General features: G+C 36.0%; 2 protein-coding genes across 11 annotated transcripts in view; both read right to left on the reverse strand.

The window, feature by feature from the left end:
• Positions 1-12719, reverse strand: part of LOC107040648 (cystinosin homolog) — a 25027-nt gene extending 12308 nt beyond the window's left edge. For 5 of the 10 annotated variants that reach the window (XM_029126273.1, XM_015260813.1, XM_015260817.1 and 2 more), the window contains exons 1-6: positions 12456-12719; positions 6170-6224; positions 4915-5005; positions 4647-4832; positions 1491-1731; positions 1016-1135 (exon numbers count right to left, since the gene is read on the reverse strand). In XM_029126273.1, coding sequence (XP_028982106.1) covers positions 1016-1135; positions 1491-1731; positions 4647-4832; positions 4915-5005; positions 6170-6209 — 678 coding nt within the window. In that variant the 5' untranslated portion in view covers positions 6210-6224; positions 12456-12719. Of the gene's footprint in view, positions 1-1015; positions 1136-1490; positions 1732-1941; positions 2176-4646; positions 4833-4914; positions 5006-6169; positions 6225-6299; positions 6583-12455 lie in introns of those variants that run through there. The other 5 variants (XM_029126274.1, XM_029126276.1, XM_029126275.1 and 2 more) reach the window with 5 other exon arrangements.
• Positions 12720-15396: 2677 nt separating this feature from the next.
• Positions 15397-20598, reverse strand: part of LOC107040647 — an 80415-nt gene continuing 75213 nt past the window's right edge. Inside the window, exon 10 of the mRNA XM_015260812.1 lies at positions 15397-20182. Within this exon, the coding sequence (XP_015116298.1) occupies positions 20088-20182 (95 nt within the window). The 3' untranslated portion in view covers positions 15397-20087. The remainder of the gene's footprint in view (positions 20183-20598) is intronic.

Here is a 20598-nt window from a genome sequence, read left to right on the forward strand (position 1 = left end):
ATGTTTTTTATTAGCTCGCAATTTTTTTGAAAACTACTTCAATGAGGAAAAAAATAAAAATTTGGAATATCTATACATGAGGGGCTAATTGATCGGATCTCAAATGATCGTCGAACAAGGTCCGCGATTTTACCGGGTGTCCACTGTTAATTACACACATATGTATCCCAAGTAGACTGCGCATGCGCCTTCCCATTTCCTGATGTAGTGGCGCTTCGGTTTCAGTCTTACGGTGACAGTGATTCGAGATTTTCGAGATATATCGAGATCGATTTCCTTCCTCCTTTTTATGATAGGAAGAAGAAAGAAAATATCGCATCCCCCACCGCCAGCCCGTTTCACATATGCGCCCGAATAGTTGGAGGTAGTTGCGCATGCTTCACCATAGGTCAGTATTACTGTGTGTTAGTTCCACATACAACGGGAATCTGATTGGTCACCCCTACTTTGCTTGAGACGAGGGGAACGAGTAACAAAGCGCTGGTGGGGATGTAACTTATCACAGGTCCATATGCCATTTCGTATAACTTATGGCACGTTCAACTGTAGTACTGAGTCTGACTTTCACCTAGAGGATTAACCTCTGCAATAAATATGTATAAACGATTGCACAATTTATTTAACCGATGCTTGGTTGATAATAAGCGCGGACATTGGCGCTATGTCGACGGCGTTAATGACACGAAGTAACACCCCGTACGTGGGTAGATCATCATAAAACGAAAATCAAAGAGAATTAGAATTTAGAAAGAAAAAATCCCGCACCGCCGAGCCGGGATTCGAACCCGCGTCTCCCAGTTACGCGCCAGGCACCCTCCCAACTGATCTACCGGGGGTGATGACGACCCGAGGTTTGGCTTTTGTCTCACCCTGCATGGCATAATGGCCATTCCAATGGAAACGTTCGCGTTTTACGATCATGTATATTTCGAAGTTGTCCCCATGTCGTTTAATTCCATCTATCCCGTACTAGGAAATCAAAGCATTTATATTGTCATTTTAGTGATTTTATTACCTCGTAGATGAAACACTGGCTAATGGTAATTAAAGTTGCAAGTACAGCATGGAGGGAGAAGAACACGTCGTTAATTTGTACAGGAATTACACCCCTGGGATAGCGTTGTAAATACTCGAGCTGAAATAGAATCAATTTACATGTCCAATAGAGAAATGCACTTTTAAAAACTTAATTATTTACGTCCATTTATTATTTTGATACGTTTTCGGGGACCATGCGGAGGTAAAAGGTTGAAAGCAGTTTTAGTATAGAATATTCAAACTTGTGATGGAAGATAAAACTTAATAATTCAATTACCTCTCCATTCTCTCGAAATACATATCAAGGGAATGTAGCCTTTCAAGAAGCACTCAGTTTTTTTTACAAATTTAGAAGTGGTAATTCAATATCAATTATTAGAATTTCTTCATTGTTAAGATACTAACAAAATAAAATTAATAATTATTCTGTTATATTTTTAAAGCGAATTTACCCAGATTTCTGGAACCCAATACAGTCCGCAATTGAAGAGGGAGTACAAGACGAATCCGACCAAGTTCAACGATAAAAAATCGAAATTCAATCCAACGACACTTTTTCTCTTGTAATTGCTGTAGATTTGGGGGTAGAAACTGACGCTCCATGCTAAGAAATAAATCCAACCAACTACATTGCTGATGTGATATAGAACATCTGATCTTCTTATCGTGACTCTCACAAATGCATCTACGAAGCTGAAAAACAAAATTAAAATAATTTATAAAACGTAATCAATCATTTTAGCATTTTCTGTTAGTTGCTTATTCATCCAGGGAACAAGTGATTTTCTAGGGAACTGTCGAAACATTCATTTTCCCGTTATACCTCGCTAAAATTTCGAATTATAAAAATACTGTCAGATATAATACGATGCAAGCAATACGTTGATTAAAAATTTTCCTTACGTGGTACTGAGATTCATTTCAACTACTGATGAATATAAAATCACAGTGCCGATTTACTTAGTCAAAAAATTAAGGCAAAAAATGCCGCAACGAAAGACTGATAACTAATTTATCGTCACCCGTATGACTAGTGAGAAATTTAATGACGAAAAAATTTGTTTTTTATATTTTTCATAAAGAGCAAGTGAACTGGCAGTCATAAACTGAACGATGAAGTGGGATAGAGTGTTCGGCTCTATCGGAATCTCAGAGCAGACTGAGGATTCTCCATGGAATTAGTAACTGGCACGTTATATTCAAGCTCAATAGGCTATCGGTACGATTTCGAATGGTTAAGGTCAAATAATGGGTGAGCTGATAAGTGCCTTTGTTATAAACGAATCTGCCAATTCTTACCCACGTGACCGTAAGCACTTTAACGTTTTACTCAGAGGCCCTTTCAGTTTTTCGGGTAGGAATTTTCCTAAAAAAAAAAATACTGCATATGCTGTTCATCGGGGGTGTGTAGTGATGCCGCGAAAGAAACGAGACGAGACGAGACAAACGAGAAGAGTCATTCGAGACAATGACAGAAACGAGACGAGACGAGAACAGCCGGTCGAGAATGAGAGAAATGAGAGACGAGAGTCGAGAGAGCCTCCCCCTCTCTGCCTGTCTGTGTATTTTTTCGTGCAAATTGGATTATAGAGATGAGATAAGGCGAGACGAGACGAGAGAATCTCTCAATTCTCGACGAGACGAGAGAAGAAATAGCTCTCGTATTTTGATACGAGACGAGACCAGAGAATGGTTTCCTGACAACTAGACGAGACGAGAAGATACAGTTTCTCGTCTCGCGGAATCACTGGGGATATGTGGAAATCTTTAAAGATAAAATTAGAGTTCTGAACTTCAGTTCAATCCGGTTCAGGTTATTACTTTGTTCAGATACAATATCTTGCACAAAGGTTTGAAAGGTTGACATCCCGTGAACGAATTGCACGACATTGTGGAAAAACACAGCGTTGTCCTTGAAGTCCCGACTCAAAGTGGCCGCTCTGGCAAAGCTCACACGAGTGTCAGCTTGTCGACTTGTAAAAACCGAATGTCTCATTGGTCGGCCGCGAAAACCCTTCTACTCTGATTGGACGTTGAAATCATACGCAATCAAAGCCAACGGAAACTCGTGAAGTCAATTTATTTTCGCGTCAATAAAATTTGCGACGTAAATATTCAATATTTCAGGTAAAATTAATGATCAAAAATTCTCAAACACTCTCCATAAGGTGGCGCTATGAATAGACCTTCCAAAAAACTTTAAGAATTCATCGTGGAGTGCTTCCATCAGCCATTTGGTCGTGAATAGCGACTAAATACTTCATAATTAGTGCCAAATAGTGATGACACATCGATACATCACATTTTTTGATGAAATACATTCGATGGACTTTCAATCCATCCTGATCGGCAGATTATTTTTATTTATTCCGATACCTAACTGAGGATTTTCTGAACTGGGCTTGGTATCATTGGGTCTCGGAGATGAAACATAAAAAAGAAAGGAGTCGATTACCCAGAGAAACGGGGAGAAAAAAAGTTGCCAACTACGCCGATAATAATAGATTTTTATCATAATCATAACGCATCACCATCGAATCATCACAAAAATTCCTCATGATCTAATCACAAACTGTGATTATTCTTTTGAAAAACAATTTTTCTGGAAAGAGTTATTGTGTAAGCTCTTTTTCTGGAAGAATTATTTCATAACGCATTTTTTCAGGAGAAATTAACTCAAAAAGTTTTTCCTTTCAAGGAATTTTTTTCTAAAATATTTTTTCAAAAGTGTTTTTTCTCCAAGACTTTTAGGTAACAAATAAAGTAATCCAATTATTCGCTATTCTAATCTCATTCCATTCTCAGAACTAATTGTGTTTTCATAATGATTCATAAATGAGCATGGATTTCTAAAGAATTGTGTAAATAAAACTGTGACATATTGTCATTAATACGTCGGTTATTTGTTGAATACAATGTGACGTATTATGAATAATACGTTACATTAAATTTATAATGTGGGACGATGAGAAAAGAAATATGATTTCTTGCTCATCGTGCAGGAGCAGAGCTCAGCACTCTCACGGTGCCACCTGAGTCCAGCTTCTCGGTAAAGAAGCTGTTAGACTGTTCTAGTTGTGTGTCAATGATGATACTTAATTGTCTTAGTGTTTCGGGACCGTGAGACTGCTTGCTCTGCAATTTTAGGTCTTGAGCGTTTTACAAAGACTCTGCAAGGGCAGAGTACGATCGGGAGTGAAGCTGGACGGTCATCCCAGCTCCTTCAAATATTAATAACGCATTTACTGAACCCATCAATAACACTGTCGCGTATCGTAGTTAGTAGTTGAGTTAAATATACCATACTTTTACCAGTTATTCATGTATTTATCTTCGCTACAATACCTTCCAATTCTCTTATCATTCCCAACTTGAGTGAATCCCACGCGACAGTTAGCCGGTCAACATAGGGTACGACGGCCCTAGTAAAGGAAAGCTTATTTCTATTTGTGACTAGTCACATGACTAGACACATGAGATCACCCAGGATTAATGCGGTGGGTGATCTAACTCAAAACGTCACAAAACTATAAAAAATAGAAACATTCACGACTTGCTCGATTTTTTATAATCTTTCTAATAATTATTTGTATCAAAACTTTACTCACTTAGTGACATTGGCTGGAGTAACATTTACTCCAATAATGGAATATCCTGGATTAAGTGCATATACATCAATATTCCATGATAAAACTTCCTCATTAGCAATCACATTAAACGTGGTTGGCTCCGTTCTTAACAAGTCCTTGTGTTGAATATCGAACGTTACGTTGACAGTCATGGATAATGGCCGACTGTTTAAAACACAAAAAAAGGAATAGACTAAACACGGTTGAAGGAAAAATTTAATTGTCTAGTTTCCATGCAATTACTTACGTCAAAGATAGGTTGAACGCACTTCTATTTCCAAGGTGAAGCCACATATCATGATCGTTTATTTTGAAGTCTGCATTTGCGGCTTCAAGTACTGGAAACAAGTTTATTTATATCTGAAATACCATTTTTGCATTTCCAAAATTCTCAAGAACGCTACGAATAGATATTCTCTATATTTAACTAATTCCTGGGTTAATAAGCTGAGATAATTTTTATTATGTTCCTCCAACTTAGCATAGAAGTATTCTGTTGATCTCTCACACACCGGCCAACTATAACAGCCTCGGAATTAATGGCCAGCCGGATAATTCTGATGAAATTGCCGCCCCCTGTTTTTGGATCTGAAATTTGTTTTCCTCATAGTGATAAGAACATTATTTACTCTTAAAATTTCCGGGTTTCACCTTGTTTTAGAGTAGAGATGGAGGTAATTTTTTTTTAATTTCGGTATTTCTAACAATAAAAGTAAGACATTATAGTGCATTACAGAGGAAAAATTACGATAAATTCTATTGGAGAAAAAGAAATTCAGTTTGAAAAAAATTGAGTATTATAATTTCATAATTTAGACAAAAAATACAAGATACGCAATACAAAGTTATCACTGGTAAGGGAAAAAATTTCAGACACATAAACAGGTAGTGGCATTTCCCCAGGATCATCCGGCTAGGCCCTGTCCGTTTGATACTTCTCTTTTTATTAAGGATATTCAAGTACTTTAGCTATTTTTTCTCTAGTGGAATACTTTTTCCGTCCTGACCTGAACTGTTTCTCGTCTGGGAATTGGTATTGGCCCTTCCCCAAACTCGTAAACGTGAAAATCACTACGGAAAAATATCGCTCACGACTAGTGCCATGGGTTTTTTTTAGCCGCGTGGTTGGCCAGTCCTCGCTTTCGGACACCAACACCACGCGAGTACAAAAAACCCGTGGCACTCTCCCTGAAATATACTGTTCTACGTTTGTAGTCGAAAATTATAACTTTCATTTGAGCTCCATTTGATTCTAAGTTTCCGGACGTTTTACAATAATTTTATTATTTAAATTTCGCAGGTCGGAGTTTGAATCTCGATATCGAACTGTTAATAAGCATTTTAAATATTTGAAAAAAGAATAAAAAGTCTAATTTTGGGAGGAAGATTGATGAAATAATTAATTAAATTATTTAGAATTAAAAACAAAAAAAATTTCAATTCCCTGAAATTACATAATTAAAATATGAAAGTAAATATCCAATATAATATTATGATCTTACCGAGCGTGAATAATACCCACACGAAATGAACCGTGGCCATATTCTAGAGGAAAATCTGAAAAGGAAATAACAAATAATATGACTAAATAGTGAATAGAGTAGATAGTGTTAATACTAAATAGTGACAGACCACTGAATCATTCCCTATTGGAAATAATACATGATAAGTTTTCCAGCGTTGTGAAGGCAAGAACCTCACCGTTATAACCTCAACATTGCATAGTCCCTCTTAAACCCATCATAAATCGACTAAGGAGTTTGAAAGATGACTACGCTCCATTTTCTAGCAAATATTAGGATCTTTGTCATTAGAGAAGTATTATAACTCCGTTATAATTAAATTAGTTAATTTTTTGTTTTGTCATGAACGAAGAGGGTAGACTAAAGTAGGGGAAGGGGCTACAGAGGATAGACTAAAGTTCTGTAGGACTGGCGAGATTGTTCCACCGAAATGAGTGGTGGGGGAATGAGAGTACTACAGTTTCTAGGGGAACAATTTCGTCAGTCCTACTGTTGTCGCATAGACCCCTAGTAGCGACGTAGGGTCCCTATGACCGTCATATTTTCCACCAGACTAAACCATTGAGATTCAAATTATTTCTTCAATAATTTTTATAATTTTTAAATTCACGTTAGTCGAAATATTCTCACGGTCGAAAATAAGAGAAGAAACAGACTTTTAGCAAGTACATTGAAAACTCGCGTAAACAGGAAACAAGTTATAAAACCCAAAATTCCTCAACGTTCTCGAAAATAAAGCCTTTTTTTGTATTTGTTTTTTCTAATAGAGTTTCGAGTGCAATTTGAACTCAACATCAAACCGTGAGAGTCATAAAACCTTTTCCCGGAGACAGTTTATTCTTCCCCGAGAGAAACTCAAGTATTTTCTCTCTCTCTCTCACTCCGTACCACATGTCAGGCCCATTGTTCGGGTCACGTACTCTCGAGAGTTCGGGGCTGGGCCAGCGCGATCGACTGTGTGGGTGTAAGACCAACCCTATCGACCAAGTTCAGGGTCACGATTGGTCCCCTACTCTTTCCTGTGGGAAGAGCTTTGTAACTAGCGAGACTTAGACTAATTTTTAGAGTAAGGGTAAGAGTCAGATCCACCACCTACGTGGACGAGAGAAGTTGGAGAGCGATAATCAGTTCAAGTTTATATTCAAGAGTTTACCAAGTTGTTCTTGTAAAATTTTTAACAAGTCTAAATTGATTAAACGGAATATTGTGTGCCAGTATAAATTCAGTGTTTTGTCTACTTTTCTTTCGAATATTCCCGCACTTGTGGAGCAGAGTGGTTTAGCACTCCATTGGCAACGGACCTGCCATCTGAACGAGCAAACCACCAGCTTGGGACGTAACACTGGGGAATCACAGTGGGGAATCACAAAATAGGGCTAGTACGACGTCATGGGGTGGAGGTGGTGAGATGGCGTTAGGCCCGATCATCGGTAAAAAAGTGTCGGGGATGTAGGCCACGTAGGGTACCTAGATTATCGGCGAAATCACTAGATAGTAGCGCTCGGATTTAAATCTTTAAATTAACATTTTCTGTAATATGATACAATACCTGACTTCAAACTAATTTCAATAATTTATACATCGAACTCTACGGTTTATCAGAACAAACAAGAATATAAATCCTAAAAAAGTCGCTCTCCAACACAGTGGCCTAGAGCCTCAGGAATGTGTTGTGGGGGGATTTATAGAATTTCCACGCACAGGTCAGATATTATTCAGTTGTGTTTTGGTGTTGTGATGAATTGAGTCTCCGGGATGTGTCGAATTGTGACTTATGTGACGATTTGCTTTGCTTCATAACTAGGAATTATTTAACATCTTTTTGACGAAAGAAATCCAGAGACGCAGAAATGATTAATTCTGATATCTTATATACAGATTTTAATTAATTGATTACAACATCTATAAGGCCCGGTTGCACCGAGCCCTGTTAGCTATTTTTACCCCAGGGTAAATTTATCCATGTGGGCCCAGACTGTGATTCTTATAGATGGTGCAAACAGTCGTACCGTTTGCCTTGAACCTCTTTTCCTAAGATACTTGTAGAACAATCGGATTTTTTGACTTTTGTTATTCTTTTCCGACTCCCTATCGAAATATTGACAACAAACCGATAATGGAACTTTGACGTCAAACTTAAACTTCCGTTTGATCGATGCACATAAATATTGACAACGATAAAGTTGTGTCTATATTCAAGTAATTTTGCAAATATCAATGAAATTCCTATCTAAATTGTAAGCTTCAATTCCTCGGTATTATAGTAAGAATAAAAAAAGCGTACGATAAAACAGCAATTACGATTGATGATTCAAAAGCAAATAGATTCAGATCGTTTATAGAAGGGAATGATTGATATCAGTGACATTATGAGGATGTTGGTACACCTGTAAGTTATTATAAACCGGTAAACCAATTCAGAAAGATAGCGTCATTTCATTGCCAGTCGATCCCACGGTCGTTTCGGTCTATAATTCAGCTGTGGATGTTACAGAAATCGGCTCTCGACACGCTTTGTTGGATTTTTATAATCGAAACCTTAAGCCTTGAAACCATTATCGAAAATGTCCATCGGTCTATTTCGTTTTAGGGCTGAGTGTGGAAAAATTATTGAAGAATGAGATATGGAAATCAAGAGCAAATTTGATTGTGGTTTATAGCTCTTCGCGGGGTTTCTAATACGAAAATAAGAGAAGAGTATTAAAGATTTTAGAGTGAGATATGTAGATAGTTTTGAAGAAAAAATACGAATAAAGTAATTTGGATGGTTTCCGCCAAAATTCCGCTAACAAATTAGCAATATGCTTCCGAATGGATTCTCTATTTTTGAAATTTATTACTCTTATTTTTTATTGTTTCGAATAGTGCCACCCATATGACTCTTACGATCCCTATATTACCCTTTTATGAGCCCATAGAACCCCCCTATGACTCCATCTGGCTCTATGTGACATCTATGTGGCCCCACATGACCCTATATAAGCCCACGTGAGTGCATATCACTCCATATAATCCCGTATGACCGCCATATGGTGCTTGTATGAGCTGATGCGATCCTTGTATGACCCCATAACACCATATGACTCCATATGAACCCATATGACCTCCATATAACCTCATATGACCTCCACACAACCCCATATGGGCACATATGACCCAATGTGACCCCCATGAGACCAGGCTCACCTAATCCAAATTTGATCAGAACAATTGTAGGCGGACTCCTGATTTTGAGATCAGACCGACCTTTAAGATCAGGCCCACCGAATCCGAGCTTGATCAGAGTGATTGCGGGCGGATGGATCTCAGGTTCAGATCAGTTTCGCCGAATTTTAACTTGATCAGAGTATTTTGGATCAGATTGATTAACTCAAGAATTGATTAGTTCCTCATGAAGTATCACCTGATTAGTCAAATCTGACAACGGACATATTAAGACCTTATCAAATCTCAGGCTCGTCTAAAGCAAATTCCACTCGGGTTTTTTGTTGATTATGAAAATGAAGAAAATTCATTGCTGATCAGCAAATGAAAGAAAATGAAATGAAATTCTTGTATAATAAGTGAAAATTATAGGGAAATCTAAAATTTTCTCTCTCTAGATTTCAGTACCACAGAGTTCTGAAATTTCAAACTAGAGTTTTTCGCAATGTAGAACAAACCTTGTAATTAGACTGCCGCAGGCTCTAAGCCAATCATTTTTCTTATCACCGGAATCAAAAGAAAAGTAAAGCTGAATCAATCGAGAAATACATATTATCATGCAAAGAAATCGAACTCATTGTTGGTAATTTCAGTGGCAGAACATTTTGGACGTGAACGGTGCCAATTATCTCACAACCGGTTATCTCTCCACAGCTCATCGAACACGCCAAATATTCGGGGACATTGCTCACCCTGAATCATGTGCAGCCAGTGTCGAGGCTTCTCGGTGCCACTGGAAGCTGCAGTTATTTATTAAAGTATTTGCTTACATGTCCAAGACTTAGCAGAATAAAAATAATCATCATGATTTTATTGAGAAGAAATTTAGAAATTTTCACAGATGATTTAGGGGTGATAAGACACGTACACGAATTTATTGAGAAGAAATTTAGAAATTTCCACAGATGATTTAGGGGAGATAAGACACGTACCGCTAGACAATAGTAGACAATGACTGATAGAATGCAGTGTTGCAGGAAATAAAGACGGTTATAATTTAATGGGCTACACGTGAGCATAACAATCTGGTATATCCGTCATTCTTCCATATTACGAGATAGCAGGGACAATAATTCCTAAAACATGTGGTTTTGTTACGAGATATCATGCACCGCAATTTTTTCAATTTTTATATAACAAATTTTCCGTACTGACCTTCACTTTTCCCCTCATCCGGGGATTGGTATTGGTCCTTCCCCAAACTCGTAAGAGTGAAAATCACTACGGAAAAATATCCTTCACGACTAGTGCCATAGGGTGTTTTTACTCGCATGGTTGGCCAGTCCTCACCTTCGGCTCGGACGCCAACTCCACGCAAGTAAAAAATACCATGGCACTCGTCCACAAATATACTATCTTGTTTAAGAAGTCAATGGATTGTGAGGAAATAAGTATTCTGGCATCTAAAAAAATTCGATGTTAGATGATGTCTCTCATTCCCCAAGATTAGCAACCAGAAGATACATATAAAATGTTTTTTAGTTTCGAAAATTTTTTTTTTTATCGCTATTTTTACATCGCTTCGACCCGGTTAGGGTATACTGCGATGATGATCAAGACTTTAAATGGTTAGATCGCACCATTCTACCCGGCCGGGATTTGAACTCGGAACCTTTCGCATGTGAGGCAACGAATTTCAAAAAAATATGAAATTTAATTTGGGAAGAATTTGTAGATGAGAAATTTTAAAAGGGATTGGAGAACTATGAAAGAAATGGTGGATTTCATCACTAGGCCGACAAAATATCAAAGATTATAATTACATTCATCAGAATTACTGTTTGGGCCGTGTGATATAAACTATTTTATGGTCTGGGCCCGGAAACCGCGATTTAGTAGAGCGAAGCGAGATAAGAATCGTCAGTTATTCGGCTTAGCTACATTAAAGTATTCCGTATTGATGCATATTTTGCAAAGAATTTTTTAATTGTTTGCTACGGAAGAATCAAGAATTTATAAAGAATATTTTGTTATCATAACAAATCGTGGAACTGAATTTTCAACAGATTCGATGATGGGGAAACTCTGCAGAGAATTGAAGGAAAAACAGCTTCGAAATTTATTGACTTTCAAAACAAATTGAATTCTTCCATTTTACGTCATAGGAGAAACAAAGGCACTTCAATGATATTTTGTCTTTGCAAAATATCAGGCAACTGATATCTGGAAAAATAATTTGAAAAAAATGCTTTGGAATTGAATTTGAAAAATGATTTGGAAAAATAATGATAATGAAAATATGGCCGAATTGGGAAGCAATGCGGTGAGGCTGAGTAGAGCAGGAGTGAGTGGAATTCAACTCCGACTTGAAAAAAAACTTGAAAAGTCAATCGTTTGATATGAGTTACAGCAGGTACTTTACTACTGCTTCCTAGGATTTGTTAGTCTTTTACATTGAAATCGACAGATCCTTGTATGATGTGAGCATTATTAATTTCCATGTGACCATTGTAGTCACACTAGTGAATTTATCACATTTATGCAAATTAGACTTCACCACTATTTGCTCAGTGTGAGTTAATAAGAATCATCACCACCACGTGTATAACAATGTTGTACCTTGGAGTAGATGGTTATACAGAATAGTATGAACGCCGTCTCATTATTTTGTCGTTACTAAAATTAATCCTATTGCTCCGATACATCTGAAAAAAGTTTATTTGAGAAAAGTGTTTTTCATTTTTGCATAACTCTCTTTCTGTATAAAGCTGAGGAGTCAACTATCCAGTGCAATCCCGTGTGACAATTAACCGCGCGTATATGTCAGTTTTTATCAATGTACTGGTTTGTCTGTATCTTGCAACGTAACTCAATATGTATTCCATCGTCAACAGTTGCACATGACATGTAGACTGTCGTAGTTGCAAGGTGTTGATTTCACGTGCGGTCATCCGCGTTGACCGATATCCATACTTCAACTAAAATTCATTATTTCCGGGAATAGTTTTGATATTTACAGTATTGCAGAACCGTAAAAATAAAATTTGCTACGCGTGAAAAATCTCGAATCACAACCCAGATTTAGAAACACAACTAAAAATTAACGTAAAATGTTCTTTACCTTTACTTCAACGGAAGTTTAATTAATCCAACACTTGACACTCAACTAGGGCTCTAGAAAAACACCTCAAATTAGAGACAATAACACAACACTTGGGAGATGTGAGAAAAAATTGAAAGAAAGATTGTCACCGTATAAATAAAATATTCTTATTGTAAAAGTGAACAACTTTGTTACAGTGCTTAGGTATTTATAAGTCTCGCAGACACTCGTCTGATGAAAGATATAGCTGGTATGACGAGTGAACGATCGAGTGTATAACTCGATGGGTCTGACGCGACTGGAGTCTCCTTCCACCAAACTGGCAATTGTGAATGTCTTCTCCCTCCAAATTTTTCTTATTTGAGTTACTTGTCTCGTGAATATCTAGAGTGATATCACGCTTCCGTCATCAATTAACATGGAATGTCATTATTAAATCAGTGAAGTGGAAGAAAAAAAAGGAGAGTATATACGTTGATCTTGCTTTTTCGCGTTCAATGGATCAAGTTCATGCGGAGGGGGGATGCCCGTCCAGTAGTAAAGCGGGAACGGAAAGTTTCAAAGTAAATCGAAAATTATGCTGTTAATATCTCAAGAATGACAAGGTTTTGAAAAATTGAGGTAGAGTTGAATTGAGGTTTTCAGATGCAGTTTTTGTTGAAGTTTTTTCAAAACATCATTCATTACCTAGATAATTATATGAATATTCACATACATTGAATGTTTGATACTAATTATTGAGTATTGTATTAGTTTAATGATTACTTTGCAGAATTATTTCGTAGATCGTTTGTAACACAGTCTCTTGGTGGACTGTATTGTTATACCACTTATCGTCGCTTACGCGAAAACGCGCAGCAGGTACGCGATGTAGAGTGCCTCTATGGTGCACGATTTTGAAGTCGTACTGCATCATCATACTAAGGGCTCAACGGGCAAGTCGAGCGGTTGGATTCTGTAGGTCACGGTATTCAATTCGACCAACAGCAAATAGAATTTAACGTAGATAAACGAGGAGTCGCAAAACTTATGCTCAACTCAATGTGGGAAAAATTTGCTCAATGACAAAATTTGGGAAAAGTCAAAATCGTAAAATTGTTTCACTCGAATTTCTTCAATTTTCTGAATCCGGAAATGGGATAATTGAATAATTCAATTGATCATGTTATCTGTTCCCACAGAAAAAATGTGCTTGAATTATTCAAATCCGTATTGTTTGATTTATTCATTATTCTCAATGGATGAATGTCCCTCGACAATGTTAGCGATTATATTCACTAAAAACGAAAAAAACTTGATACGAAGCTTGAAAATAAGTTGACCGTGTTCGAGGAGCAGTACAAGGAGGTGTGGGGGTGGAGATATACATAGTTGCATGGGGAAAATGATATTTGTGCATCCGGTGGGGCGAGTAGTGCGACGCTCCGATGCTCGCTCTACTCTGATGTTACTTCAGAGGTCGATCGATTCCGAAACGCAGTGAGCGTTCATCCACGAAGCAATCGACCGGCTTTGAGATAACCACCTAACGTGACTATCGATACGTGCTTGGTATCAAGAACACTGCATTCGTGAATTTAATCTCAGGGTTATTAACCACTTCCGTTTATTTTTATTGATATTTAGCTATTAATAATTTGTCATTTTAATTTCTTTCTTTTTTGGTTTGCCCGATTCTGTAAATGGAAATAATTTTCTGTTAACTAATTGTAAGAAATTCATTTCAGCAATTTCCAAAATTGAATTTTTATCATAGGAATGAGGAATTATTTCTCAGATTATTTCTTATCTTTCTCATCCATTACTTTGACGCTTTCTGATGATTGATAAACAGGATGCAAAAATAATATTTTTATCGCCAGATCTGGTACAGTCCATGTCAATGATATCTAAACGTTTTATTTTCAACTACACATTTTCGTAAAAAAATTCTCTCCCTTCCCTGGAACGTTTGGTTCAACATGCCGATATATTATATTATCGCGTGACTCGTTGAATTGATAGAATAATAGTGACTCAATGAAAATTATAATTCAATGCACGGCTCCCCCATTTACTGGGTGGTGACGTGAAGATTTTTATTTATTCTTTCTTCCGCTTACGTTGATTTATTAAAATGTCACAAAAAAGGTTTTTCCCATATCTGATGTCGAGCGTAAATTGTTATGCTTGAAAAGAGCTTCATCATTTTATTTTCTGTTTATTTCCATCATTATTATGTTATCTTTTTGAACTAACGACACTAAAACTCATTTACACCAAACCCAGTTACAAAAATCCTCAGTTAACTATTGGAATAAATGAAAATAATCTGCCCATCAATTACGATCAAATGTATTATCACTGTTTGCAACACTATTAATTATCAAAAGTTGGTCCATATTCACGGCGGAATGGCTGAATGGAAACACGCTACGACGAATTCCTAAATTTTTACAACTTATTTGATGATTTATCTGACTAACAGGGGTTAGTGTAATCGGCCCTAAATCAGTAGATAAGGAATTGATCAATGAATTCACCAAAAATTCTCCCATCGATCACACAATTGATCACAACTCGTTCCAATGAATCTACAGAGTAATGGGACACCCCACACTGATAGAGAAATTGCCTCATATGTAGACCATATTTGCTTAAGCGAAGTAAATTATCTTCCATGTTTTAAATCTCAGAATGTTTGCGCCTCACGGAACTCGAATAAATTCGCATTTATCACTATCGTTCCGCGTTACATTCTGAATGGAACATAGCGATACATTGGAAGTGCTTAAACAGAAAATCGGAACAATAATGAATACTTGAACAATTATTTGCAAAATAAAAAAAAAATTCATTGGTGTATCTAGCCAAAGGGATCAGGTCAGGAAATACCAACGCATTTGGTCACAATGAATCTTTGTGTATAATATATATATATCATATATATATTCATATATATTTTTTGTTACAAGGCACAGGTAGCTTACACACGTATTTTTCTTTCATATTTGTTCTTCCCATCTCTTTTTTTATTTCCTCCCACATTTTTCGTTTCGTTCAACAACATTCTCGCTTGCAACCACATCAAGTATTGCTTTTGACCATTCATTCAAGAGATTACAAGATTTTCCTCTTCACTTCTTTCCTTCCGATCTGCTTTACAGTTATTTTCAGTTTTCGAGTTGCTTTTCCATCAATTTCTCTCATTTACTTTCCTTATTTGTTCCAATCAAAAACATTTTCCTTCCTTCCTCTCCATCTTTAGTTGTAATTTAATCCAACGAAGAGAAAGCGATAGACTGAGCAGTTCATGAACTCACGGATAAATTTTTTCTCATCAATTAATTAATTCGTTTCTCGTTTAGTAATGTTCCATAATCTTTTGCTTTTTTTATTCTTCATTCTTCAAACTGAAAACTATTTGAAGTGAGTTTTTTTACACATTCAGTTCTCATTGAGTTTCGAGAATCCTTTCCATCCGATCCTCTCTGCACATATATTTGAATTTTTGAGTGGAAATTGATTAAAATTGGAAACATTCCTAGGGTTGGTTCGATAGAGGTCAACGACAATAATTTTTAATTCTCAATTTTATTCAAGTGAAATTATCATGTTGGGAATTTCGCAAGAGAGTATCATTTTCTCTATGACGTAGGCAGTCATTTCGACAGGTGAAATTTGAATGATGTTCTCATTCGTTAACTTAAATGGATTATCCGAGTTTCATATTTAATATTTACAAACTGTGAGGTTTTGTAAATTCTCAATCTGTGGATTCGATTTTTATGGATAAAAGTTTAACAAGTTTTTCTTCAATTGAGTTCCCGTTGAATCAAAATGATGCATGCAGTTTGCAAAACTATCTTTATTCTCAAATTCAACAGTGCAAAAGTGACCATTTCTGTAAAACGTCGGTGAAGGACCCAGGGTGAGAGCAGAATTCAGGGAATTACAGACTATATTGTAAATATCTTTAAAGAAAGAGCCTTAATCAAAATTCTTAACAGACCCATTCCGTGTGAGGTTCTACGATCTCCAACGCTTGATCTTGACATGTCACTGTAAGACTGTGAGTTTTAAAGATATTAATATATAATAGAAATAATCACAGAATTGAAAGAATTAAAAACCCTAGACCCGTTCTCGTCAAATCGATACTTTCTCTTATATTTTTGACTCTTCTCATTTAGATGGTTCACCTAGAAAACAGTGGAGATGAGTCCTGAGGAATGGCTGAGTATTTGTATTGCACTGACTGTATTTATTACCTTCAAAATATGTTCCCGTTAAGGATGCGAGAATAAGAATTCATTTTCACTGTATTCAAACATATTTTTCTCTATTCATGTCGTATCTATATCGTATCCATATCACATATTTCATGAACATTGTTTCATATCGTTTCGTATCCATATCGTATTGATAATTCATTTCTCAAGGATTCCTTCATCTTCTCATGAAGAATTCATGTCAATGTGAACGCGCCGGATTTTTGATCTAGTGGATTAAAAAAATTCTCAAATACAAAAATTTGGATTCGGAAAATCAAACTTTCGTCATTGGAAACACAGAAGTTTCAGACCTCAATATGACACTGTAGAAATACGAAGAGGATTTTTTTCCAATTAAATTCTTTCAAAGAAATATATCCCCGAAGAAAACTTTTCTTAATCTATTCACATCGAAAATTTCATCGCCCCCTCCACTCATCACCACTTAGTCCCTCACGAACTAGGTCCTTCCACTATCAAGCATAGTGTGCGCTGACTAGGACTCGAATCTAATTGAAGCTACGGTATTGTGATTTCCAATTTTGTTCGTTTGGTCACGATATTTTTCATAGATTTGTAAATAATGAATTTTAAAAGTAGACGTTGACATTTGCAAAGGTCGATACATCATATTGACCCCATACGTGAAAGAGTAAATCATCTCATTCTTCTCATTTCACTCTCCACACTGGATTACAAACTCTCATAAATCACCCATCGAAATAATTGCACTACCAATCTGATCCCACTTATGACAATTCTGTGAGTTCACCAAAAATCGTTAAAACCACTGAAATTCACCGTTCGCTATTGACTGGCAAAATTAAATGTATTCACTGATTGCATCAATCTCATTAAAACGAATGCATTATGTTTCCCAAATCCCAAGGGATAGTACAGCAAGCGGGATCTGCTTGTAACGATGTTTGTTGACGTTTTGGATACCTAATTATCGTTGATTTGAATTGGAGATTCGGATTCTGGTATTTCCCTCTGTTATTTTATCATGGGGCAGTGAATCGAGGATAATAGAATTTCACTATCATTATACCTTGAAAAAGAAGAGAGGGGTGTGAATCATTTACAATTTTTTCAAAATCCTTGTGACCACAAGTAATAATCCTCTGATTGCTGTCACAATGAGCTTATTACGTTTCTGTTGATTTAGAAAATTCTTAATATTAAAATCTATTTTTTTCCTCGTTCTATACATCGTTACCTAATTACATGACTAATTATGCAATTTATTACACGTTAATCCTATTTTTTGTGTTAACTCAGGGTTTATGGAGATGGTTAGATAATTGTGCGTTAAAAAATTCGCTTTTTAGGAGTCAGTAGTAGAGTGGAGTAATGGTTTGAATCGCTATCCTAATTTGAACTGAGACGAGTTGACGGAGTTTGCATACGGGAGAGTAGAGTGAAGTGGAATGTTTGCGATCTACTTTAGTTCTTGATATCATCTTTTACAAATAGAGATATTGGGATTTTGAGTGGATAACAAACGCTTCACTTTGCCCTGCAAATTTTGTTTATAGCTTCCGATTCCCTCTAAAACCAAGGTTTCTATAAAATTCATTTATTTCCATTATATTCCAAGACAACTATCAAGAATGCACCTTGATATCAAGTTGACTCAGTTTAACCACTTTGCTACTGAAATTATCACATTCGGGGAGGCTTATTGAGTTTAAGGATCGGGGGAGGGGGGTATTGGATAGGTAAATTGCTAGGAAGCTTGCCGATTGTAAACACTGAAGGCGAGCCGGTTTTAGTTTAAAAGTTGTCGAGATATGAGACTTTTTCACTCGAGTGCGGATGTTTTTTGCTCAAATATTTAGAGGGGTAATAAGGCATATTGAAGAAAAATTCGATAATTCACAGTGTTTGCAACCAGAGTTTCCTGCTGACTATTTTCTCATTATATAGAAGGATAATTCAGTGAATCATGCGGATAAAATGGTAAAAAATGTTTTCACTCTGTTTGGCATTAAAAAACTCTTGATTTTCTTGACTTTTTTTTCTATACAACCCTCAGCAGTATTCACATCCGTTAAGATTGATTTTCTACCACCTACTTATTATAAAGATACAAGATAATAATACAATATAGACTCTGTATAAGTTACAATAATATCCTCGCAAATCCTCCTCAATCCTTCCCGTTTACACACTTGTTTTCTCATTTTTGCCCTCTCCGCAAATTAATTAAATCGATATTTAACCATTTTGTTAGCTCACTGTCATCACAACTTTCTGATGAATTATTGCTCCATTCTTCTACATGTAAAAAACTGTCATTATTTGCTTGTCTATTTTATTAAAATCGTTGCATCAGTGAACAAAAATTATTTGACTACATGAAAATCGATGAATGTAAAAATTGAATGAAGTTCAACTGTTCGATAATTCCATTCAAGTCATGCCGATGATGAAGGAAGAGTAATGAAAGGAATACTATTTTGATAAAATCAAATTTTGTTTTTTTATTCAAATGATTCAAAATTTTATAAAAAATTTAATTTTTATTTCTTCTGTTAGCAATTTGAATTGTCTAAGGCGAAATAAATTCTAACGATGTTAACATGTTTATTAATTTTTCCATTTGCGCAATATAATTGATCACAGTTACAGCAATTTACATATTCGTGCCCCTCATCACCCAGAATCCTCACTTTATTTGCTACCTTATCTCTTCAGAATAATACTTTGTTCCTTCAATTATTTTTTGTCCCTCTTCCCCAACTCCACTTTTCTCCTTCCTTCCACTCATCTTCTTCCATTCCTCTTTGCCTTTTCCATTCTTCTGAAGAAGAGTCCTCGTCACATTGAATTATTTTCACGTCTCAGAAGTTGTATTGCATTTAATCACATTCTCCTTAAATACAATTCAACGCATACATAATACTGTACACGTTTTATATTCTTCATTGTTAGTATTATTATTATTATTATTATTATTATTAATTAGTATTATTATTTCTTTCGCTTTTAGAGTTAGTTTTTTATCTACAATTCTACTGTTAAAACATTAACAGCTGTGCGCACGACATTTTTCCGTATTTCTGCACATATTTTCCGCTCTTGTTTCATTATCCTTCATTCATTCAATCCATGGGAAATCATTCTCAGTTTTTAAACGATTTTTTTCGATTTTGTCACGCGCCTTGATATGAACTAATTTTTTTTTCAAGCTTTTCTTAAATTTTCGTCATTATAAAAAAATTTGTTGTTAATTCATTTGTGGCGACTTTATCATTAAATTTGGATAGAAAAAGTCACTTCGCAGCACTGCTGTTGCAAGTGCATTGCTGTTATGTTGTTCATAATTTATTCAAAGAATTGTTTTTAGTTTTATTTAGGGGAAGATTATTCCATATCAGGATGACTATCAGAATCATCTTAGCACCTGAATTAGCAGTGAGATGAAAATAATGACGAGGAAATGAGAGGGTTGAATACTGCGACTGCCATTGTCCTCCATGCATTGCCCTGAAACGATAAACCCGAAGTATTTAATTTAAATATTATAAAACAAGCTGAGGTTCATATGAGATTTTTCCCCGGTAGAACTGATTCGGCTAATAGCGCAGTAATATACTTCCGTATTAATAGAATTTCGTTCACTGAAATTTTTCGTCGTTCTTTAGATGATAATTTTTGTGTTAACTCAACACCTCCGAATGTCTAAAAATAATGTACAGTCTCAGAAGACACATTATTTGTTATAAAGAATCAACGAAAAATTCTGTTAGCGAAGTACTTGTGTAGACAACACCTTCAAAAATAATGTCTTGCAGGAATTTATAACTCTTTTTTATAATAAGGTTTTCTGACATTTTTGTGTGGGCCTAGACTAATGTTGAAGAGTTATTGTGGACTTATTCCGGTTCAAATTCTGGAAGAAT

Source organism: Diachasma alloeum, unplaced genomic scaffold (genome assembly GCF_001412515.2).
Source record: "Diachasma alloeum isolate Michigan unplaced genomic scaffold, Dall2.0 Dall_scaffold_00339, whole genome shotgun sequence".
Lineage (NCBI taxonomy): Eukaryota > Metazoa > Arthropoda > Insecta > Hymenoptera > Braconidae > Diachasma > Diachasma alloeum.